The sequence below is a fragment of the Megascapheus bottae genome, chromosome 23 (assembly GCF_031878675.1).
Source record: "Megascapheus bottae isolate mThoBot1 chromosome 23, mThoBot2.hap1, whole genome shotgun sequence".
NCBI classification, from domain to species: Eukaryota; Metazoa; Chordata; class Mammalia; order Rodentia; family Geomyidae; genus Megascapheus; species Megascapheus bottae.
The window spans coordinates 13,425,845-13,451,600 of NC_143531.1; the positions used below are offsets into that span (position 1 = coordinate 13,425,845).

Consider the following 25,756-nt stretch of genomic DNA (forward strand, 5'->3'; position numbering starts at 1 on the left):
ACAAAGACCTGGGTTTGATTCCTTGGTACCATATACATTGAAAAAAGCCAGAAGTGGTGCTGTGGTTCAAGTGGTAGAGCTCTAGCTTTGAGAAGGTCCAGGGACAGTGCTCAGGCCCTGAGCTCAAGACCAGGACTGGCAAAAAATAAAAAAATTAAAAAAAAAAAAACCTTGATTTAGTTGGTCATAGGTGGGTCAAATCTGTAATTCTAGCTTCTCGGGAGGCTGATATCTGGAGGATAGTGGTTCAAGACTCCAGTTCCAAAATAACTGGCAAAGGCCAGGATGGAGATGTTGCTCAAGTGGTGGAATGCCCACTGATCAAGTATGAGGTCCTGAATGTAAACCCTAACAGTGGAAAAAGTTGTTCTAAACAATACCTTAAATTAAGTCAAATTCCATTTATGTCTTAAGTCTAATGAATGAATTCCAAAACAAACTTTCAATTCTTGTCTTCTTAGTTGCAAACTTTTTTTTTTTTTTTTTTTTTTTGCCAGTCCTGGGCTTGAGCTCATGGCCTGAGCAATGTCCTTGGACTTTCTCAAGGCTAGAGCTCTACCACTTGAGCCTCAGCACCACTTCTGTCTTTTTTCTGTGTATGTGGTACTGAGAAATTGAACTTGGGTCTTTGTGCATGCTAGGCAAGCACTCTACCACTAGGCCAAATTCCCCGCCCAAATCTGCACATTTTTGAAGCAGCAGAGCTGAACAGTCTTTATTTACTCCATGTCCCAACTGTGCATGTTCATTAAGGTATACCAAGAAGGCAAAAATTGGAGACCAGAATGGTTATGCACAACTATTATCATAGTATTTTGAAAGTAGAGGCAGAAGGAGCATGAATTCAAGGCCAGTTTGGACTAAGTGGTGAGTTCAAGCCAGCATGGGCTACAAAGTGAGACTAGAGCTCAAAAAACAAAAAACAAAACAAAACAACAACAAAAAACCAAAAGAATACAAAAAAATCACCTAAAAGTGTTGATTTCTGCTATAGATAGGTTTCTTTGAATTTTCCCTTATCTTGATTTATAGGAGAAGAAAAATATTGTTGAAAGTGGCACAAATACCTCCCAACCTAAGTGACCATAGCACTGTTCACAGGAAATGGGCCACCTTTGAGAGTGGAAGTGGCCTGAATAATTAGGCCAGGACCACAGAGTAAGAGTTGTCTCTGGCAAATTCAGATGGGTGGTCACCTTCCTTCTTGAGTTCAAATCAGATCACACATTTGCATGCTCTCTCTCCTCCAGCCCCCACCCCACCCCCAACCCCTCTCAGCCTTCCCTTTTACAAATTAGTTTGTATCAGTTACCCAGTCTGGAGTGGAGGATTTCATCGTTTATATTGTATTCTTATCAATGCGGGTGGCCCTCACCCTAACAAACAGCATTCCCCACAGGTGTCCTTGTTCTATTTCTCATTGCTGCAAATAATTGACTTCAACACTGTCCAATCTTCTTTATCCTTCTCTCAGGTATACCCACACCTGCCCACAGAGGCTATTTCTCTACTTCAACATCTTTCTTTTTCCATTTCCCCTTTTCCTTCCATATAGGCTCTTGGTTTGATTCATATTGTATGTTTAACCATCTATGTAATTATGTGTATGTGTATATATATGTATATATATACTTCTATACATGTACATGTTTATATGCATGTGTATATAGATACAATTCTATATGTGTATATACATATATATATATATGTATAATGTTCACGCCCACGGGTATGGGTATGAAATGTCTTTTAGGTCTAGCTTCCACATATAATGAAAGCATATGACTTTAGTTTTTGAGCTTGGTTTGCCCCACTCCTGGGGCCCTCTTGAAACATGGCAGGCAGGTACCAATCTCTCCTTGGGTTAACTACCAGTGTTAACTATTGTTAAAGTGCTGGTATTGATACGCCTCTCTTGTCAGCACCCCATGTAAAAGCTTTCTTTCCCCTTCCCTTTAAATGTGCTCAAATGTTGGGGGCTAGGGAAGCTTCACTCTCTCACTGACATCTGTTAGACCCTTCTGGGGAGCAAGGACAGTTGCCTTCAACAAAGGATGACCAACTAGGCATGTGAACCTACCAGCTTCATCCCAACGCCCAAAGAATGACTCCACCTCCAAAAAGCCCTGAAAAGTGGCTTTTAGTGGACTTTGGCCTGGCATGGGTGCACATCCCTTCATTTGCATAACAGCCGCACGATGATTGGTGCAAACATGAGGGGGGCTGCTGTGATTGGTTTAGACATCCTTGTCTCCTCCCACTTCGGGCTGCACAAGCAGGCTCTTCAACTCACTTTGAAGAGCAGCCAGGAGACACTCTATTTACTCTGGTGTCCAGAGCACCAGATTCCCATACAGACTCTGAGTGGTCTTTCCCACCTCCCTGGGCTGTAACGAGAAGCAAGGAAGAGAAGAAGCAGCCCTTTGTAGTTGTGCGATCAGAAAGCAGGGCGTGAGGGGCAGGCAGTCATTGACAGCAGAACGTGTGAGTAGGCAATGGGACAAGGAAACGTTCAACTGAGATCTGAGCCCTGTGCTGTGTTCTACCTGTTGGTGGGGGGCAGGCTTGGATCCTAAGGCCCGAACCCCACGCTGTGGCTTTAGTTAAAAACGCAGGGCTGAAGGCTGATGCCCACTGTCACCCACTCCAATGCCTGAGAATAACCACAAGGGCCAGAAATAACTGGAGGAATTTCCCCTCCCCACAATTTCTATCTGGGTAGAGGAAAACAATCCAGGCCAGCTAGTTTGAGTCCTGCTGGCCCTAGTGCAAAGGGCCTGTTCCCTCCACATCTGGTGTTTCCATCCCCCTTCCCCCCTAGCATCACACACCCCCACTTACCCCACCACCATGTCCTTTGGGCCAGCTGTGACTGTGCAGATCCCATCCTCACAGTGTTTGCCCACCAGGCTGTGCGCATGCAGGTGGATGTTCTTCCCATTTGTGACTAACTGAACAATCACCTTGGCAGGTCCCACATAGTTGCAAATCTATAGGAGAAGCACATTTGACACATCAGCATTTCTGACTGTAATGGAGAACAGTGTCTGTGATCACCCAGGAAGTATAAGCGACAGGATACAACTTGTTCACACCCATACATCTACGATCACAGATCTATTTTTTTTGTAAAGTCTGGATGAACAAAAAGACAGGATGGAAATAAGATGGTGGCTATATTATATAGTGAGAAAATATACTCCAGGAGACCATTTAAAGTATAAGGTATATCAGGTGCCAGGGGATCATGCCGAAATATTACCTGCTTAGGAGATTGAGATCTGAGGATCTCTGGATGAAGACAATTTGGGCAGGAAAGTTCCTGAGACTCTTATCTCCAGAAGTGGAGGTATGGCTATGGCTCAAGCAGCTGGGAGCCAGCCTGGAGTGAAAAGTGAAGGAATACTGAGTCAACAGCAGTGCAGAAGAGTGTGTGTGTGTGTGTGTGTGTGTGTGTGTGAACCGAGTGAACCTTTGTTCTGTATAAATTAGTCTGTAGCACATAGCTATCACAACAGCAAGCAAGGTCACCAGTGGAACTGGCCTCCAGTCATGGCAGAGGAAATTAATTAGAAGAGCTCTTTGGATACATTTTTTTTTTTTGCTAGTTGTGGGGCTTGAACTTAGGGCTTGAGCACAGTCTCTGGGCTTTCTCAAGGCTAGAGTTCTACCACTTGAGCCACAGTACCACTTCCAGTTTTTTCTATGTATGTGGTACCGAGGAATCAAACCCAGGTCTTCGTGCATGCTATGCAAGCACTCTACCACTAGGCCAAATTCCTGGCCCCTAAAATTTGATTTTGATCACCTCAAAATAAGAATCAATTTCTCAGACATGACACTTGAAAGCTAAGATGAACTGATCATAGTCCACATTTATTTATTTATTTATTCTTGTGCTAGTACTGAGACTTGAACTTGGAACCTGGGCAGTTGAGCTACACTTCTACTTTTTTTGTTTTTGGTGGTTCATTGGTGTTCAGAGTCTCAGAATTCCCTGCCCAGGGTAGCTCCAAACGACAGTCCTCAGATGTCAGCCTCCTGAATAGGTAGGATTACAGGTATGAGTCTCTTGTGCCTGGCAGCATGTTCTCTTTTATTACAGCCCTGGCTCGTTAGTGCAGGATTGGGAATGCAAACTTCTGGGTCTGTCCCACTGTGGTTCCTACATACTCCTTAAACTGCCAATGCCAGCTCTGGAACCTGACAATGATCTTTGTTCATCACCAGTAAGAGAGCATTACATAAACCAACTGATGACACACTTTTAAGTGACAGTCAGTCCAGGAAGGTTACAGGGTCAGATGTGACAAAAGGCTTGGTGGCATCAGGCAAGTCTTCAGTTCTGTGGGACAGCAAGAATTCTGTGAGAAAGTACAATTGCTTTGGCTATTTAGGCCCCATAGTGCTGCCACTAAGAAAGAATTAGCCAGTGGCATGGAAGGAAAGAAGCAAGAGGTGTACTGAGAAAGTCCTTGCATGTTTTCTCTTCTTCCTTCAAGACAGATGGGGTGGCAAGAATGAGGAACTGGGGCTTCTCTGAGGCAAAGGACCTGAAAGATTCACCAGTGACTAACATATTGTTTGATCAATGTGAACAGAGTCCAAGTCACCATGGCATCATTTGGTTTTCACACAGACCACAGAACAGGCACAGGCAGGTCCCTGGGGTCTGTGGACTTTCCAGAACACTGATTGAAAGAAGAAGGCTGCTGTGGGAAGGGAGAAAAGCTATCCTCTGTGCAAGGCATATGGCATATGCATACTTTGGCAAGCTAACCTGGCAGAGTCTCTTACCCAGGGCCAGTGACGGACAGCTCAGTTCAACCAATTCAGATTGGTTCTATGATGAGTGGATTCTTTATGTTCAGCTTCAACATCACTTCATTGAGTAGCGATTTCCTTGAAAATTACGCGTAGGAAGAGCAAGTTCCCATGTTATGAAGGCTAGTCTAAAAGCCTGAATAGAGCAGACTCCCTAAGCACTTTTAGCTTAAACTCAGCTTCAGCTTTCAACCACAGCCAAGTTAGACAAAGGAACAAAACTGTATAATCAAACTACCCGGGTAGGAGTATGGACTTTAGGGATAGGCAGCTGGCTGGGTGGAAAGACTGTTCTGCCATTTACTGGCTGTGTGATGCTGTTTCTTTATCTGTAAAATAGGGTGGATGATAGTTCAAAGCTTCATAAAGGCACAAAAAGTCTGGTTGCTTTTCTCTCTTTTTTTCCTTTTAATAGCACCAGTGCTATTGAACCCAGATCGGGGGCTTGCTAGGCAGACAACCAAATTATTTTTCACACAGGGCTGAGCCTCCTAACTGCAGCCTTTGGAGTAGCTAGGATTGAAGATGCGCCATTAGGCTCAGCCTATCTGTTGTGATAGAGTCTTGCTAACTTTTTGCCAGGGCTGGCTTCAAACTGCAATCCTCCCGATTTCTGTCTCCCCAGTTGCTGGGATTCTAGGCATGAGCTACCATGTCTGGCAAATAACAGCAGTATGCAAATATTAAACCACTGTCTTATTTTTGACCAGGCTTTGTGACTTTTTTAAAGTAATAATTATGTTCTTACGGCAACAATTCATTCTTGGGAGTACTCAGACTTTCTTGGCTTCTCTGATTAAATTTGTCCTAATTACAGTTTGGCATGATGGCTTATGCCTAGAATTCCAACTACTTAGAAGGCAAAAACTGGGAGGATTGTAGTTCAAGGCCAGTCCTTTTTATTTTGTTTATGTTCTTGAGATTTCACCATCTCCACAAACAAGAATGATGTAGTGGTTCACACTTGTTACCCCAGTTATGAGAGAGGCATAAGTAAAAGAATCATGTCCACAGGCCAACCTTGGATGAAAATATAACACTTAAAAAAATAGCTAAAGCAAAATAGACTGGGGTATGACTCAAGCAGTAGAACACCTGCTTACTAAGTATGAACCCTGAGTTTGGACCCAGCTACCACCAACAATAGTAATAAGGGGGAAAAAAGACTTTTTTTTTTCCAGGAGCTTGGTGAATCAACACCTGCTGCTGACCATAGGCCAGTTCTGCTTTGTGAGTAAGACTGGGAAACCAAAGGGATGGCAGCTAATAGTGAGCTCCGTAAGATCATCTACTTTTACTTAACTGTCACAATCCAGGAAAGTACATGCTGTTTCTAAGTGGTTAAAGTGAAAAGAAGTCATCTAGAAGTTTCTAAGAATCAGAATTTGAAATGTCCAGTTTCCTCTTGGAGCAAATTTGGCTCAAAATCACTCTGACAGAAAGTAGAGGCAACATGGCAACATGAATGTATGGTATGACACACAAAACAATTCACTCCTGCTTAAGTTCTCCTCAGGATGCAACGCTGAAGATGATGAAGGGGAGAAAGGACAAACACAATGTCCATAGCTTCCCAACCTAAGTCCAGTTTGTCCTGACTCCTCTGTTCTCAACCCCAGAGCAGCAGAGCGAGGCAGTCAGGCTTGAGAACTCCGCTAGCCACACTGCCAGGCTCCAGTTTCCCTGGCTGTTATTTAATTGGCTGTGGCAACCAGGAATGATGGCTGATGACATCTTCCAATTTCCCCATCTTTAAAACAAAAATGACCCCCCCCAAACAAAACCAACCAACCAACAAAGAAACACAAATGAGCTAGGTACTGGTGGCTTACACCTGTAACCCAAGCTACTCAGGAGGGTGAGATGAGGATCATTGTTTAAAACCAGCCTGGTCAGAAAAGTCTGTGAGATTCTTAAATGGAGCTGTGGCTCAAGTGGTACAGCACGAGTAGCCTGGAACAAAACTGCTAAGGGATAGCACCCCCTGGCCCTGAGTTCAAGCCTCAATATTGACAGCTAAAATAGACAAGCAAACACGAAAACAAAACATTTGCATAGAATATCTTTCAGTCTCCAATGACTCCAATACCTGACTCTGAATAAGATTAACAACCTGAGCTCAAAATCCTCCTTTCTATATGGTCTGTTACTTCACAGCCAACCAATATCCCTCCATTTATTAAGTGTGTATTTACTAGGTTCCTGTCAGCTTCCTGCACTGTAGAAAGACAGATCATGAAGGGAAGATCTGCAGGCATGATCCCTCTTCTTAGGGGAAGAGGAATTGTGGACTCGCATTGTCAAATCATCTCACTGACATGCAAAAACGTGCACAATTCTTATAATGTGATAGGGTCTGACCTGGTCAGGAAGCCAGAGCAGCTTGCTCATTTCCTGAGGAGAATGAGGCTGAACGGTGGAATTGTTCCAAGAAAAGGTGGCCCTAGAGGACCAGACAGCTGAGCCTGTGCTGGCAGAGAGCTGTGTGCTCCAGGACTGGGAGGTGACAGTTCTCCTTAGGGTATCCCAGACTGGCTCACTACCATTTTCAAGTGGTCCTGGCACTAGCCAGGTGTTCTCTGCCTTCCTTTTGAAGAACCAACCCATCGTTTGGTAGGAAGACCTAAACTTGAACCTTCCACGATGCCTTCCTCTTCACCTCACCCACGGAAACTGCCACTGTTCTCCCTGTTTGGGAGATGGGACGCTAAGGGACAGGCCAGGAAAATCTTATGTGGTTGTCTTACTTCTCTTGCTTGTTAATTTCCCAGAACATATCCATTCTCTACTTCCTCACTTACTGTGTTGGCCAGAAGGGGAGACTAAGGTCGGTGTCCACCACGGTCAGTTGTGCTTCCTCAAGTAACTTGCCACCGTCACGATAAAAAGCAGCAATCACATAGTTCCTGCAACTTAAGTCTGTCCATCTCAAAGCACATTTGTGTTTTCCATTCCATTATGCTATTTAGCTCCATTTTTCTTTTTCTTCTGATACTGAGGTTTGAACTCCAGGCCTTGCAATTGTTCAGCCTGGCTTATTTGGCTGCTTGAGTCACATATCTCTGGTCTAGATTTTATTTTTTTTTGCTGCTTAATTTGGAGGTGGAAATTTGAGGGTTTTCTGCTTGGGCTGGTTTTGAATTGTAATCCTTCAAGTCTCAGCCTCTTGAGTAGCTAAAATTATAGGTGTGAGATACTGGCACCCAGGTGGCTCCATGTTTTCTCTCTAGGCCCAGTCTCCTCTATATTTTACAGCTCAATTTTGCCTACCAGAGAGTTGGTGTGTGGCAGTTGTTTTTTTTTTTTTTCCTAAAAATCCTGTTTGTGTGGTTTACTGGTGTAGTTGTAAAAGCTGCAGAAGTGTTCCTATGGACTTGCAAGTGTCCTTCATAAATAAATTGATGCTTCAGACATTATTGAGCCATGCTTTCACTTTTAGTTTTCCAGTCAGATGATAAGGAGAAAAACAACAACAATAAAGGAGAGAAATAAAAAGAAGAATATAGCTTCTCTCAAGGATGAAAATAGTTAGGTTTGGAGTTATCTATGATTTATTATCTGAGCAGCCAGGAAATACAGATTACCCCTTCTAAATGAGATAGTACAGGGTGACATGAGATGATATTCAATGTAGTCCATTTCTTCCTTCTCTCCAAGGTAGGTGATTTCAAGCTGTTCTGATCTGGGATCTAATCCTAGCATAGATCCATCCCAGCTCTGTGGCCTTAGACAAGCTGGGAGACCTCTTTGAGCCTTAAATTTCCATGCTTACAAAATGGGCCCCAATTATAACAGCACCAGACTGCCACATACAAAGTACCATGGAAGCCAACCAACGACAGCGCAAGCCAGAGGGGGCAGCCGGGCTCTACCTCTATGTTACCCTGCCTCTCAAAAGTTTGGCTTTCATTGCTTCCCCTTCTCCCTCCCCCCATTAACGTTTAACATTGGCTTTTCTTTTTCTAGCTTCATTTTAGTTTTCAGTTTTTATCACATCAGATCTATCTGCTCATCAATTATGCTTCCTTCAGAGAACCAAGGGCAGGAAATAGACCAGTGCTAAGGGACAAACTTGTCAACAAGAGTCAATGCTTGAATAGCAAGGCACAATCCTCCATGATTGCAAAAGGATAAGGGAGGAGAAAGCATGTAATAAGTGTAAGAACTTTGTTTAGATATAGTCCTATCTAGGCCAGGTTTTTCTTTTCTCTCTTCTTCTTCTTCTTCTTTTTTTTTTTTTGACAGTTGGGTGCATTCTTAAACATGAAGTAAAATTTAAAACAGTGATATGTTTTCCTTCTCTTCCTGTTCCTTTCCTGCCTCCCTCCTTCCCTTCCTCTTTTCCTTCCTATCTTCCTTGTATTTTTCTTTCTGCCAGTCTTGGGGCTTGAGCTCAGGGCCTGAATACTGCCTTTCAGTTTTCTCCTCAAGGCTAGCCTGCTACCACTTGAACCATAGCTCCATTTCTGGTTCTTTGGTGGTCAGTGGGAGATAAAGAGTCTCACAGACTTTCCTGGCACAGCTGGCTATGAAACTTGGTCCTCAGAGCTCAACTTCCCGAGTAGCTACGATTACAGGCATGACCACGGGTGCCACCATTTCTTTTTGTATATTTCTTACTCTCCTTTCTTTTTTTTTTTTTTTTTTTGCCAGTCCTGGGCTTGAGCTCAGGGCCTGAGCACTGTCCTTGGACTTCTCAAGGCTAGAGCTCTACCACTTGAGCCTCAGTACCATTTCCAGCTTTTTTCTATGTATGTGGTACCGAGGAATCGAACCCAGATCTTTGTGCATGCTAGGCAAGCATGCTACCAGTAGGCCAAACTCCCGGCCCTCTTACTCTCCTTTCTATACTACGTATATTTTTAAATTGTTCTTTTGAACAGTGTCTTTTGTGTACACACACACACACACACACACACACACACACACACACACACACACACATTCAAGTAAGATATTCAGAAAGTGTTCTGAGTCTGATCACTTCTTACCATCTTTATTGCTAGTCCTCCTCTTAAGTTTTGCTCCTCTTTTTGTTAGGCTTGTCCGAGATCTATGTGCCTGAGTGATTACTCGTCAACTTGTGCCAACTCTTATCACTCTATTGGCTCAAAACTCTCCAGAGACCAAAGTTATTGAAAACTGAGTGATTAGTACAAGGGTGGTGTATTATACTACAGTGTGTCTATATAGGATTAAACATTTTCAGGTTAAACCATAAAAAGTCAAATTACTTCTTTCCTTGCATTATGTATTCATAGCCCCATTACACATCAGATACATATGATATATTTTATTATATGTTATACTATACGTGTTATATAATGTCTAACACATCATACATTATAATATAGAATTGATTACCTCCTATATTATATATTATATAATATATTATATATTATAATATATATGATAGCTTTTGTTATTGTCTCCTCCATTGAAATGGAACCTTGGTTAGAGTGGAAACACACTGTATCCTTCCCTGCTATTCCCAGTGCTGGCAGAGGACTGTCTAGCGAGGGCCCCTGGTCTTGTAGTAAGGATCCTGTCTTGCACAGATAGGATTTCTAGCAGCTGTGGGAAAGGGGAAGTGAGGGGAAAGAAAGGCAGCAGCTCTCCACTGAAAGTCAGGACACTCCCATTACCTTACCCTTGCCACCCTGCTTGATGTTTGCCTGTAAGACGTTCTCCCTCCTCCCTTGAGTACTAAGGAGACTTAGTTGGCTTGCATGCTTTCTTTATATCTGATATTACTTCCCTTAGGGACGAGGATTCATGTTCTCCTACACCTCAGTTTCCCAGTTCTTTATCCTCAAATGTGAGGAGCCTGCTCTGACAGGAATAACCACTTCAAAAGATCTCACAATGTGAACCTCCAGGAGCTCTCGTTCAATACAGAGCACTGGCTCTGGAGTCAGACAGATTTGCTGTGAATCTTAGCCACACTATTCTTTGCTGAGTAACCCTGGGAAAATGGTTAATCTTTTTTATTTACTTTTTCAACTGAAAAAAAATGTGAACCAGGCGTCAGAGGATCACACCTATAATTTAGCTATTGAAGAGGCTGTGATCTGAGGATTTCAGTTCAAAGACAGCTTGGGCAATGAAGTCCAGGAGACTTATCTCCAATTAATCACTGAAAAAGCTAGAAGTGGCGTTGTGGCTCCAGTGGGTAGAGCACTAGCCTTGAGCAAAAGGGCTTCAGGGACAGTGGTAGGCCTTGAGTTTAAGCCCCAGGACTGGAACAAAAAAATGTAAACACATGTATGTAATCTCTGAATTTTCATGAGGATTAAAGGAAATAATTTAAAGCCTTTAGTGTCGTTAGGGGAAAAAAAACCCCACCGAGAAGGCCCACGTTAAATGACAGCCTTTCTTATTTATCTCTTCCTGCCTTAACAGAGATCTGACTTCAGTGAAAAGGGAGAAGCAGCTGGGTTTGTGTTCCTCCATCTTCTCTTCTCTTTCCTGGTACTGAACCCCTAAACATTCCGGTCACTTCATATATCTTTCTCTGATTCAGAGAAATGTAACTCCTGTTCCTTTTTCCACAAATAACCACTGTTTGTTTTTTTTTTTACCTTAATGTCTATTCCAGACCACCCTGAATTACCCTCCTCCCTCTTACTATAAACGATGTTTCCCCTATGTTACAGACATATGCATTCTTCTTCCTTATTCTAGAAATAAAACTCTTTCCTGATAATGATACTGCTATCTGTGAATTCAGCATTTATTGAAACCAAGGGGACCAGGCATTACCCCAAGAAAACAGAACTATCCTCTCCTTTGATGTTCTCTGTACTGGGAAACACCATCAAATGAGAGGAAGGTTCTTTCTTAAACGATTCTACTCATACTTGGTCTGAAAGCCATTCTCTTTCTTATTAAGGTATGCAAATTTTTTTCTTAACTTACCAATGTGGGAACCATCTACTGCATCTGTAGCTTGTTGAAAATCGATTGATTCCCCTATTCTCCAAATTAAAAAAAAAAGTCCTTAAAGGTCATGACTGACTTCATGTTTCAAAACCCATTAGTCACTTCTCAGTTTCCTTAACCATGCTGAAGCCTGAGATGTCTAGCCATACGTCCCATTCTGGTACCTCTCCTTTCTCATATCACTGCCCGTGCCCTAGCTTCGACTAATATGGTCTTCATCTTCTTATCTCAACAGATACTCGTCCTTCTTCACAGGTCTTCTTTCAGCTATCTCTTTCTGAGATTCATGAACTAAGTCTCCAGACAGATAACTGACAATTTCAGAGTGGATAAATTCATCTCTTTGCCAGGGCCTCTTTCTGTCCACAGCATCTTTACAGCTCCACATCTCTTAAGTTGGGTTAATCACCTACCTTCTCAAATCTACTTGATAAAGGGAATTATCACCTTTTAGGCAATTCCAAAGGAAACTTCCTATCACTTTGAATTGCTGTTGTTTACCCTCTGATCTTTATAATCAGTTGCCATATTTCAGCCATGTGAAAAATCTCAAAGTCTCCATTTCTGTCCCTTTCCTCCATTCTCACTGTTTATCCACCTCAGCTTAGACTCAAATTTAACTCTGAGGAATCACTACAATTCTCACCGGTATTCCCTGGCTTTTCAAGACCGTTAGTATATAGCTACAAGGCTTATATGTCTGAAACACAGTGTTGGCTTTGCTATATCATTCCTATAGTAAAACTTCTATTGCTTATCCATGTTCTAAAAAAGCTCAGTCTAAATTCCTGCTTGTTTTGTTCCTACCTTTATCTTCCTAGCCTTATTACCACCTGTCCCTCTCACATAGTTATCATTCTGACAGAGTTTCTATTCCCTGTTCAACCTCACACATTTGTTTTTTGAGCCTTAGCTACTGGTGGTACTGTTGGAACTCTTTGTTTAGCTCTATGATTTCAACTGCCTCTCTTCAGAATTCCCTTGAATTCTCCTATAATCACTCATAGAAATTTATCTTTTCTCTGGAGCCACTAAGTCATGTATTCCTTTATTCAACAAACATATTTTTTACTCAGGCAATTCTTACCCAGAAGCCATTTATACAACAGTAGTGAGTATAACAGGAAGCTCTCAATGCCCTTCAGATATTTAGTACCCTATTGAATCCCTTTGTCCTAGAGGAAAAGAAAACACCTTATTATTTGTTTTCTATTTCCCTAACCTGCAGCAGAGAACCACTCTCCTCTGTATCAATACTTGGTTAAAAAAACTACTGAATGGACAAATCATCCTAGGTTAGGTGGAGAAAGGAACAGAGAACAGGTGACTAGCTCTTGGTAGTTTGCTGACAGTGGAGTTGGAAGGGAAGTCTTAAGCTGGGGACTTCTGAGACATTCCTGTCCTGCCAGGGTTCATCTTACTCATCTGACTGTGGAAATCCTAGCAGGGGTGGACATACGAAGCCGATAAACTTGAGAAGTTAACTGACATCTTCAGCATGAAATCCTACTGGCAGTACAATTTCTAAGAGGGTTACTTTCTGAAACCCTTTTCATCCCTCAAGCCAACCAACTTAGAAAAATAACTTACAGACGAGCAGCAGAAATAATCGAACATCTGTGAGTTTCACAAATTCAACTCTCAGAGAAGAATCCAACCCTGAGACACAATTTCCCAATTGTGGTGGGGCTTGGCCAAGATGGCAGTAGAGATGTAAAATGAACATGAAGAGTTGGTTCTAGATAAAACAGAAGTGAGAGTGGGTGGAGGATGAGCTCTGCGTGGGTTATAGCCCCTTGTCACCTCACAAGTGACCCCAGCAAACTCTCCTAGGGCAGCACATGAAGCTGACTTCCCACCAGTCTCCCAGATTCAAGCTGTCACTCTCCCAGTGGAAAATAGCCACAACTTCACAGAAAAATCTAGACACGCAAGATCCGGAAGTACTAGCCTGCTCAAAGTTCTGTATTTTCAAATATGATTCCAGAGTGGGAGAAACAACAAACAAACAAACCGGGGATGTCAATATAGAGTCTGAATAAGGTGGGTTTAGTATAATAAGTACCTCAACATTCTCAAATTCTGAGATTGTTTAAAATTCCCATGATCCTCTTTAAAAAATTATTGTAAAGGTGATAAACAGGGAAGCTAAGAGTTATATAAGTAAGGTAATTAGTACATTTCTTTTAAAACACTGTTACTCGTCCCCTCCTTTTCTTCCATTTACCCCTCCCCACTCTCCTCCTCTCCCAGATTATGGAATTCATTTCCAACATAGTGACTACTGAGTATCATTGTTGCCTTAGTCCATCCTGTGTCCTGCTGTTTCTGTGGCTCCCTTTCCCTTTCATGGATCAGATAAGCTTAAATAAGACAAAGGGTACAGAAAACAAAAACTGAAAGAAAAAGATATAAATAATTGCATCCAAGGCATAATAACATTTTTCCCCAATTCTTGGTGCTCATTATATATGATTCTATGTATTTAGTGATTGGGCTATTGGGATCCCCTGCCAAGACTATCATAGACATATTCTAGTTATTACAAATGAGAGAAACCACAGAACCTATATTTCTATGAGCCTGGCTTGCTTTGCTTAATGCAATTTTTTCCAAGTCTTTCCATTTCCTTACAAATGTGATGATGTCATTCTTTCTGATGGAAGAATAGAATTCCATTGCGTACATATAACACATTTTCTTTTTTTTTCTTTGCCAGTCCTGGGCTTGAGCTCAGGGCCTGAGCACTGCCCTTGGACTTTCTCAAGGCTAGAGCTCTACCACTTGAGCCTCAGCACCACTTCCAGCTTTTTTGTATGTATGTGGTACCAAGGAATCGAACCCGGGTCTTCGTGCATGCTAGGCAAGCACTTTAACCACTCGGCCAAACTCCCGGCCCCATAACACATTTTCTTGATCTATTTATCTACTAGGGGCGTCTGGGTTGGCACCATATCTTAGCCGTGGTAAATAATACTGCAGTGAACATGGCTGTACTGGTAGCTTTAGAATGGTCTTGTTTGTGGTCATTTGGGTAAATGCCTAGGAGTGGGATTACCAGTCATAGGGAGTTTAGTTCTTTTGAGGAAGTTACTATACTGCTTTCTAGAGTAGTTGAATAAGTTTACATTCCCATCAACAGTGTAGTAGCGTTCCCTTTTGGCCACATCCCCACCAGCATCTGATGTTGTTAGATTTCTTGAGAATAGCCATTCCAATTGGGATGAGGCAGAACCCTAATTTTGTTTATGCCAAATGTATTGTGCCAGGTAGGTTATTTTCCCCAAATATGGCATACCAAGCTTACCTTCTACACAATTGTTTTTCTTGTCTGTTTCTTTAGTGATCTGGCCTGAACTCTTCAAAAATTTTCAGATAAGGACATTTGGGGTCTCAGTGTTCTAATGGGTAGAATTCTAGTCTCTAGTATTTCCTGCTGAGGTCTTGCATGAGTCCCCTAACCACCTGGAGCCTCTCAATTCTTCTAGAATTCCTCTCAATTCGTCAAGAATCACTACATAATGTATAACATGCCTTCCAGCTCTACAATTCTACCATTGCCTGTTGTTAGTAGAAGACACACAGGACAATATGCAAAAATCACAAATTCAAACAGAAAAATAAAACAAAAGTAAAAGAGAAAAGTAGTTTAACATCACAGAATTTTTGAGTTGGAAGGAACCTTACAGGAAAATTTAATTTTAAAACTGAACAATTTAAAATACATTTTTAAACCACAGTTACAAACTGAGAAAACACACAACACTCAAATTACCTGTTGCAAGGGGGCCTCTGATAGCATGGAAAATCAAAATTTAGAGACAAAGAAAAACCTTTATGTTAGGCAAAGATTCCAACGTTTATCATTAAAGCTGAGACTGTACACTCAAAGTATTTTCAGTAAATCCAAGCAGGATCCTGACTTGGGTCATAAAATCTTGATGATAATCTGTTCTGGGCATAAGGTAGAAATAGTTTAATACACAACTAGAGGGAGAAAATATGACAATGATATAGAGATGTAATGAGATATTTTAATAAGAAAAGTTAAAAAATCCTTACAAAAACGTAAAAATATTTAGTAGAATTAAAACACTTGTTTGGTATAATTAAAGTATGTACCATATTAACATTTTTGCTTTCTAACTTATTTATTCCTTGAAAGTAGAAATTTTTAACATTGTTTTAAAATGTGTTTAAAACCTCTTAAATTACTGAGATAATTATGAACACCTCTGACCCTGTGGTGCCCTAATTTATTTTCTTGCTTATAAAGCCTGTTGTCTGACCTTCATGGAAGGGGCAAATAAACACTCCATGCTGAATTTAATTTATAGCTGCTCTATAGAAGATTTGAGGCCATTCTGGGATAAACGGTAATAAGGTTCTTCCTTCACAAGGAAAGTACACACACTACCCTATCGAGCCATTCAGCCATTCTCCTGTCATTTCCTGTGGAAAACCCCTACTCACTGAGAAGAATTACAAGTGAGTAGAACTGGGAAATTTTGTGAGTGCGTGTGTGTGTGTGTGTGTGTGTGTGTGTGTGTACGTGTGTGACATTTTTTTGGTCCCAGACACTAACAGGGCAAAAGAGAAAACCCAATCTAAGTGTTAGACTGAGGTTAAGCCAAATATTATACCATCTGAACATTTTGATGTAAACAAAAGCAGGAAGGGGGAAACACCAAAATTTCTACCAATTTCTAGGATAACATCAGCCAGTAACTTGGGAAAATGGCAATACTTAAAATTCACTCTACGTTGTCATAGTTTTATATTGCTCAGCATGTATACACTGACAAGAACACGACATACATGAAATAAGTCATACACCTTGAACTCTACTAGTTTCCAATATGATTGGGGCTCTATCAGGAAATTGTAATTGCTTTCAAGCCAAATGTTGACTTATTGTTGTTATAAAGAATCTTTCTAAAAGTATACCAAGGAAGAAAAAGGAGGACAGAAAGACAGAAAGGAAGAAAGAATGAGAATGAATGAGTTTCTAAATGGCAAACAGGGCTCAGGTCTCTTAGCACCAGTTACCTTCCTGTTTTGGAGTCTTCCATTTTCCCTTTTTTTTCTTTCTTTTTTGTATGGATATTGGAGCCTGATCAGGGCCTGATGTTCTTTCTTGCTTAGTTGATCCTGGGCAAGGCTGGTCTTTTACCACTTGAGCCACAGATCTGCTTCCATCTTTTTGCTACTTTATTGGAGATAAAACGTGTCTTCGATTTGTCCACCAGAGTTGGCTTTGAATCTGGATCCTCTGACTTCAGCCTCTTAAATCACTAGGATGAGGAGCATGAGGCACTGGTGTCTGGCTTTCCATTTTCTTTAGAATCAGTAGAATGACGTTCATCCTCGTGCCGAACCTTCCACCCACAGGCGCCACTGCCCCAGCCAGAGACCAATCTCTCCTGGGGCTTCCACTCATTCCTCCTTAATTTTGCCCCTCTGTGACACACACTAGGCACATTTCAGCCTTCTTTGGATGACAGCCATCCAAGTATTTGGAGATAAGTAGACCATTAGGTTGTCAATAGTCTCAGGTTTAGTAATTGGAAGAAAATTGGAGTTATGTCACTATTCTGCTCAAGTTCATTTTTCTTTTCTACTGACATGGGGTCCAGCAGTGTCCATGAAATCCAGGGGCAATCTTTCAGTAGAATGGAACCAGAACTACCACCTTCTTAGTTTTCTAGATCATATTTATTAGATTAATGCAGCCAAAAGGGAGAATTTGTGTGCAGCCACATGGCCTTACTGGTGCATGCTAAATCTATTATTATTAACTAGAACCTCTCAATCATTTTACATGCGTTGCTATTAAGTCATCTCTCTCAGCCTGTCCTTGTGCAAATTGGCTTTCTGGATACAAGCATCTCTTTGAAGCGTTGCTGCTTAAGAATTTGGCATTTTGCCTTAGCATTTCAAAATTAATTTGAATCTAAATCACTTGTTATCTATCACTTCATGCCACTTGAAAACTTGATAAGAACCTTAAAAGCTTCTATGTGAGACTGACATTCTATGTGAGGCTCAGCATTGGAAATATCCCCACAGATTGACAGCTCAAGTACAGAAGAATCTGCTGACCTCGGAAATCTATGCTGCTACTTCGCCTGCTTCTCACCACCTGCCTTTACAGATGCCCTGTCACAGATGCCATCAGGGCAGGCGAGGGGTAGGCATTCACCACAGTTCAGAAAGTACATCTGCCAATGGGTCACGAGGGCTCAGTCATCATGAAGGGTGAAAGTGACCTCAAGCAAAGCACACAGACCCCCCCCCCACACACATATATACACACTCTTCTAGTACCACTCATGGCCATGGCAACATACAATAGAGTTACTCACATTTCCATACTTGTTGTTACTCTATACCCCACAGTCAAGTTACAGAATCAGCCTACGTGCTTCTCAATGGGTGAACAGATAAAGACACTGTGTTATATGTGTGTGTCATATGTACATTATTTATGTATGAATAATTCCCTGAATAATTCTCCACGATGCATGTACATATACATACACATTTATTAATCTGTAAAATACTCCACGCCTTGCTTTTTTCACTTAATGAACTCAAATTAAGTCTTTTTATTGGGTTATATTAAATTATACATAATGAGGGGTTTGATCAGAGCATTTCCATAACTGTGCATCACTTGGTGAATTCTCCACATGCATAGTGGAGAATTATTCAGGGAAAGAATTATTTAGTAAAAAGTTCAGCTCAGTGGAAGGTTTGGAACTCCGTTTTGGACATGCTATATTGGCCAGAGAAACCCAAGTGATGCCAAAATAAGCAGCTGATATGGCGTCTAGATTTCTGCATAGAGGTTTCAGGGTAGAGAAAAGAATTTCTATCTACCTGGGTCTGTGTGTAAGGGAAATAAAAATAAAAGAGAAGCTGTTTGGCCAAGTACTCATCTCATGTCCCTCCCTTTCCCTGTCGCTCTCTTTTCTTCCTTTCCTCTCTCCCTCCTTCTTTTCCTCTCTTTTATTGGTACTGGACTTGAACTCAGGGATTCATGCTATCAGGCACTCTACTACTTCAGCCATACCCTTAACTCTCTTTTTCCTCTTCCTCCTCATCTTCCTCCTCCTCTTCTCTTCCCCCTCCTTCTCCTCCTTTGCTTCCCCCTCCTCCTCCTCCTCTTCTTCCTTTTCTCTTCCTCCTTCTTCTTCTTTAATTACTTTTTGGATAGAGTCTCATATTTTTGCTCCAGTTCAGTCTTGAACCATAATCCTCCTACCTATGTTTCTTGGGTAACGGGGATTATATTCCTGTAACATCATACCAGATCCAAGACTGTTTATGAAACTAAACACGGGGGACTAATAACATCTCTGCGTAACTGCCTAAGGAGTATGCAACATGTAACACACAGCAAAGGGGAACAATGCATTATGTTTCTGTTAACTAAGACAACCTAAGACAAGGAATGTAATTCAGTATTTACTGTACCACTACCTGTAGAAGATTATATAACCCAGTCCCTGCTCTCAAGTCATCTAGAGATGAGGGGTGAGCATGGAAGTAACTGAAACCATGTGAGCAGAGTAATAAAGATGGGCAGGCATCATGGAAAATGAAGAGGAATACTCAGAGGCCACCGAACCCAGGCCAATAAATAGGAGAAAATCAAAGCAGACTTTCTGAAGGAGTAGTGACAGGAGATGGATTCAAATCCATGTTGACTTTTCTTGAATTTGCAACAATCACTGTGGGATCTCATCTCCACAATGACATGATGAAGAATCTTCTCAATTCATTAAGTGATACACAGGTATAGAGATGCCCCAATGAAACCCCTCATTATGTACAGTTTAATGTAAGCCAATAAAAAGACTTTTAAGAGTTCATTAAGTGAAAAAAGTAAGGTGTGGAATATTTTATAGATTAGTAAATATATATGCATCAAATGCACAGGCTTTATAGTTTATGTTTTATATGTGGTTGGATACATCAGTCTACATGTGCTTACACGAGCATACACATATGAGCTTGTAAATGCCTGGAATATTCTTGGAAATGAATACCAGTGTTTCTCTTTAAGGAAGAAAGAGGAAATTTCAAGGACAGAAGGGAAATTTACTTTTTTATTTTATTATTTATTTATTTATTATTATTATTTTTTGCCAGTCCTGGACTTGAGCTCAGGGCCTGAGTACTGTCCTTTTTCTCAAGGCTAGAGCTCTACCACTTGAGCCTCAGCACCACTTCTGGCTTTTTTCTATGTATGTGGTACCAAGGAATCGAACCAGGGTCTTTGTCCATGCTAGGCAAGCACTTTTACCAGTAGGCCAAACTCCCAGCCAGGAAATTTGTGTCTCTTGAATTTTCATATCTATCTATCTATCTATCTATCTATCTATCTATCTATCTATCTATCTATCTATGAAACTTGTAGATAGTAATAATTTTAAAAAGTTATGTGTGTGTGCTGATACTGAAGTGTGAACTCAAGGCCTGGGCATTCTCCCTCAGCTTTTTTGCTCAAGGTTGGCACACAAACACTTGACTACATCTCTATTTTCTGACTTTTTTTGGGTGCTTAATTAGAGCTAAATGTCTCATGGACTTTTCTGCTCAATCTGATTTTGAACCTTGGTCCTCAGATTCAGCCTCCTGAATAGCTAGGATTGTAAGTGTGAGCCACCAGTGTTGGAATTTGTAGGTAGAGCTGGCTACTGGGTTATGGTACACACTAAGCACATTGACAAGTCTCCTTATAAGAAATGGGAGAGCGAAAGAGAGACAGAGAGAGAGAGAGACAGACAGACAGAGAGACAGACAGAAAGACAGACAGAGAAAGAAAGAAGAGAGACAGAGACAGATTTGTATATACTGTGGGCTAGGTAGAAACAGATAAAAAGGGAACAATACACAACAAAGAATGCCAAGCACCATCAGAAATCTTGAGAAACTATAGAGAGAGACAACGAAGAAATCTTCCCTGGAGGCTTCTGAGGACCATGGACCTTCTTCAAGAAAGAATAGATGTATTCATTTCAAATGACCTGGTTATGACCATTGGTTACAGAACCCACAGGGAACTAAGACAATACTTGTGCAAGTTAGCGTGCTTACAATGCATGAGGTAACATGGTTAAAAAGAATAATACAAAATTAATCAATTCCTTCTGGTCTCCTGCTACCTGTGTGATTTTTCAAAAAGACATTATTACTTCCAAAACTAAGCTTGTGCCACAGCTCTGATTTCAGTCTCCTACTAGCCTCAAACAGAAGAAAAGACATCATGTACCTATGTACTGGATTTGTTTTGAAGATAAGTGAATGAATCCATGACATTTTTGTACAGGGCTATAATCTATACATTATTCAATACAAATGCCCTTTAATATTTGTAAGTATATCTGCATATATAAGAATAAAAGATGGGCACTGGTGACACACACCAGTGAGTAAAATCCTGGCTGGGCTGGAGGTTTCTTCTAAAGGTCACAAAGCCAGCTCAGGCAGGAAAGTCTCAATGAGACTTATCTCCAGTGAAGTACCTGTGGTTCAAAGTGGTAGAATGACAGCCTTGGACAAAAAAAGTGCAGAGACTATGCTTTCAAGGTCTAATGACTGACAAAAACCAACCAAACAAAACCCCAAACAAACAAACAAACAAAAATGAGCCAGCGCGGTGGCTCATGCCTGTAATCCTAGCTAGTCTGGAAGCTGAGATCTGAGGATCAAGGGTCAAAGCCAACCTGGACACTGAAGGATCTGAGACTCTTATCTCCAATTAACCTCTAGAAAATGGGAAGTGGGGCTTGGCTCAAGGGTAAGGCAGTAACCCTGATCTGAAGAGCTCAGGGACAATGCCCAGGCCCAGTGATAGGATGGTAGCCTTGAGGTGAAGAGCTCAGAGACAGTGCCCAGGCTGAGTTCATGCCCATGCCCCACAAAAATAAATAAATAAATAAATAAATAAATAAATAAATAAATAAATAAAAGCAATGATCATTTTTTTAAGCACTTGTTATATGTGATGCCCTCAACAACTCAATTCACATTTTCAATGATGTTTGCTTCCTCCCCTCCGGCTCTGTAGAGTGGGGATGGAATCCAGTGTGGGGCATGCTGGATAGGCACTTGACTAGTGAGCTACACCCCAAACCCTGGTAGAGTAGGCATTCTTTACACTGATTTTACAGGCAAGGAAACTGAGGCCTAGCACATCAAGTGAGACAGTTCATTAGTGGAAGAGCTAGAAATCAACATTATGTCCAGCCCTAGAACAAAAGACTTTAGAGCCAAAACTTTTCATGTCCTGATATCAACTCCACATTTCTCAAGTATCATCAAGCTTCCTTTGTATTTATAGATCAGCAATGGATAACTCGATGATCTGAAGGTGCTGGGGATTTATTGCTGTTGTTATTGTTCTGCAGACTTGTAATCACCGTGGCTTGTTTGTCGTACACATTTTATTTGAGGTCAGAAATTCATACTTATTTGCACTATCTACTTTGCTTGCTCCTTCCAGTCTGGAAGGATACGACCAATTTGAGTTCAATTGAATGGTTTATTCATTGTTAGACTTGGGCATTCCTAGAACATGCAAGAAATGCAAACTTGAACTTGAGATCTATAAAATAGACTCAGATCAGATTCTCATAATAAGTACTGATTTCCCAGAGCCTGGACTGAAAACACAGAGAGACTTTATCATCACTCTGAGGATTACCCATTAACAGGAAACAGCCCCCAAAGACCTGACTGGCAGTAGTGTGGGATTGTAGTTCCTGTTCCTCAGACTGTAAAGGATCAAAGCATAAAGGTAAATGTCTCAATTATGCCAATCAACAAATAGTTTTCATTCCCCTCCTTTCCCCTTCCCCTTTCTTTTTTTCATATATTTTTAATTGTAATTAATACAAAGGTTACATTATATTCACCAGATAGAAGGTGCATTACTTCACAAACAGTGATACCCTTTCTTATGTTTTGGTCCCCATTTCCCTCTCCCCACCCCGCCCCTCATCTTGTTTTTCCCCCTTCCCTATCCTATTTCAAGTAAACAAATAAACATATATACAATATATCAGATAACAAGGTAAAATACCGTAACAATATGAGATAACCAAGGGACAGCAAAAGAGGTGAGAGATAACATAGTATATTAAGGACAACAATCATTCGTTACATGGCTTTTGTTTCTATATCCTTGAGGTCCTTTCATTTAGGGTCATACTATGTGGCCTTATGTATCTAGGTTTTGCTCTATTGCAAATCTCTGCTAGGAGAGCCCAAGGTTTCTATTGATTATGACAAATGTCCCCTCACCTTTTCTCTCTTCTTCCCTCCTTTCCTCAGCCCTGCTGTGCCCTTGTCCCAACTCCTTTCTCTTCCCCCTCCCTCCCTCCCTTCTTTCCTCCTTCTCTCCCTCCTTCTCTCCCTCTCTCAATCCCTCCCTCCCTCCCTTCCTTCTCCCTCTTCACAGTACTGCTTACTAGGCAGGAGCTATATGACTTGAGTCATTCCACTTGCCTTAAGGTCAGTAAATATCTTTATGGCCCCAAATTCCATTGACATTCTACTATGTTTTTCCAAATTCCCTATTTCATAGTATGTCAGTCCTTTTCATACAATCTTAGAAGCTCAACTGTGCATTAGAGGAAACATTTGATATTCTTTAAATATGTGTTACATTTCTTGTTCCATGTACATTTCAAGGTATTTCTCAGTGGCAATATTATTCTCTCCAGTCTATTATGAGGCTGTGGAAATAGAACAAAATCAGCATTTTTAAACAAGTAGAGATTTTTTTTCTTTTTCTTTTTTTGCACAGTTTAGTAGTCATACAGCATTGACTCTCACAGATCTATTTAGAAAATTAGTTTATATAACTATGTCCTTATTATCTTCAACTAAACCATGTAGAAAATTATAGCTATTAAATGACTGTCTCACATTTTTCTTCAGTCCTTTTGCTCCCTCTATGTGGAGAATTTTTTTGTGTGTGGGTCATGGGGCTTGAACTTGGCCTGGGCACTGTCTCTGAGCTCCTCATCTCAAGGCTACCGCCCTATCCTTGAGCTAAACCCCACTTTCCATTTTCTAGAGGTAAATTGGAGATAAGAGTCTCAGGTCCTTTTGTGCCTGGGCTGGCTTTGAACCATGATCCTCAGAATCTGAGTCTCTTGAGTGGATGGGATTATAGGCGGGAGCCACCTTGCTGGCTTGCAGAGACATTTTTAGCTCATGGATAAATAAAGCTAAAGATTTATCTACTAGTCCCTTCTATGCTGCCATCAGAAAGAATGACATCACCCCATTTGTAAGGAAATGGAATGACTTAGAAAAATTATTTTAAGTGAAGTAAGCCAGACTCAAAGGAACACAGGCTCAATGGGCCTCCAGGACATGGAAACAAGAACTTGATTATGAGTGACTGTTGTTCTTAATGTACTATGCTTTTTTCTCTTCTCTTGTGTTGCCCTTTGGTTAATCTCATATTGTTACAGTATCTGACTTTTTTACCTAGTATATTATATATATATGTTTATTTGTTTATTTGAAATAGGAGGTAAAAAAAGATGAGGGGTGGGGGAGGAAAATAGGGACAAAACATGAGAAGGGGTATCAATGTGTGAGAAATAATGCACCTTCTTTTTTCATATATTTTTATTGTAATTAATAGAAGGGTTACATTATATTTACCGGGTCGAAGGTGTATTACTTCACATACATTGATACCCTTCATCATGTCTTGGTCCTCATTTTCCTCCTCCCAGCTCCACCCCTCATCTTGTTTCCCTCCCTTCCCTATCTTATTTCAAATAATCAAATAAGCATATATCCAATATATAAGATAACAAGGTAAAATATTGTAACATTATGAGATAACCAAGGGACAGCAAAAGAGATGAGAGATAACGTGGTACATTAAGGACAACAATCACTCATTATATGGCTTTTGTTTCTATATCGTGGAGGTCCTTTCATTTAGCATCATACTATATGGCCTTATATATCTAGGATTTGCTCTATTGTAAATCTCTGCTAGGACAGCAAATAATGCACCTTCTATCTGGAGAATATAACTGTAACCCTCCATACATTAAAATAATATGAAATTAAAAATTAAAAGAAAAGATTTATCTACTAGTCTCATCTACAGAAACAGGCTGGTACCAAGTGAGAGGGAATAATCTGTAATACTCCTTTGTCTTTGTTTTTAGTATTAGGTAATAAGCACTTTTCAATTTCATAGGGTCCTCATAATTGTTACCAAAAATACAGTGGAATAATAATCTATGTCATAGTTACACCATGATTTGTCTATTCAGTCATCTGTTATCATATTATGTTATATATTATCACTATGATATAATTTTGAAAATGATGACAAAATTATCACAGAAATACAGTCTAGCTAAAAGACATGCCATTTTTGTTGTTGGTCGTGGGACTTGAACTCTAGGCCTGGGCAATGACATGCCATTTTTGAGCATCGCTAGAATATTTCTGGATGATGCACACTATGATTAAGAATCTTAGACTCCTGCAAGTAAAGACAGAGTTTTAATACTATGATAATTAATGGTATTCTAAGACACTTAATATTGTGGTTTCTAGATGTCTATCTATTGTGCATCAAATGATCAGATTCAAGTGACTTTGAGTTCCTAGTATCACAATGAATCATTGGAATCTTCCATTAGTTTACAAAGCATGATCTTTAGAAATTCTTATTATTGAGATAGACATATTGAAACTTTTTTTGTTGGTTATGGAGATTGACCTCTGGGCTTGGTCGCTGTCCTTGAACTCAAGGCTAGTGCTCTACCATCTTGAGCCACAGTGCCACTTCTGGTTTTCTGGCAGTTAATTGGAGATGAGAGTCTCATGGACTTTCATGCCTACGCTGGCTTGAACAATGATCCTCAGATCTCAGCCTCCTGAGTAGCTAGGATTATAGGTGTGAGCCACTGGCACCCATCTTTAATGATGATGATTA

The 25,756-nt window shown here is 40.7% G+C and overlaps 1 protein-coding gene across 1 annotated transcript in view; it reads right to left on the reverse strand.

Annotated features, from left to right (window-relative positions):
* Nfkb1 (nuclear factor kappa B subunit 1) overlaps positions 1-25,756 on the reverse strand; it is a 90,568-nt gene that overhangs the window by 43,821 nt on the left and 20,991 nt on the right. The window contains exon 5 of the mRNA XM_090356747.1: positions 2,842-2,990. Coding sequence (XP_090212873.1) covers positions 2,842-2,990 — 149 coding nt within the window. The remainder of the gene's footprint in view (positions 1-2,841; positions 2,991-25,756) is intronic.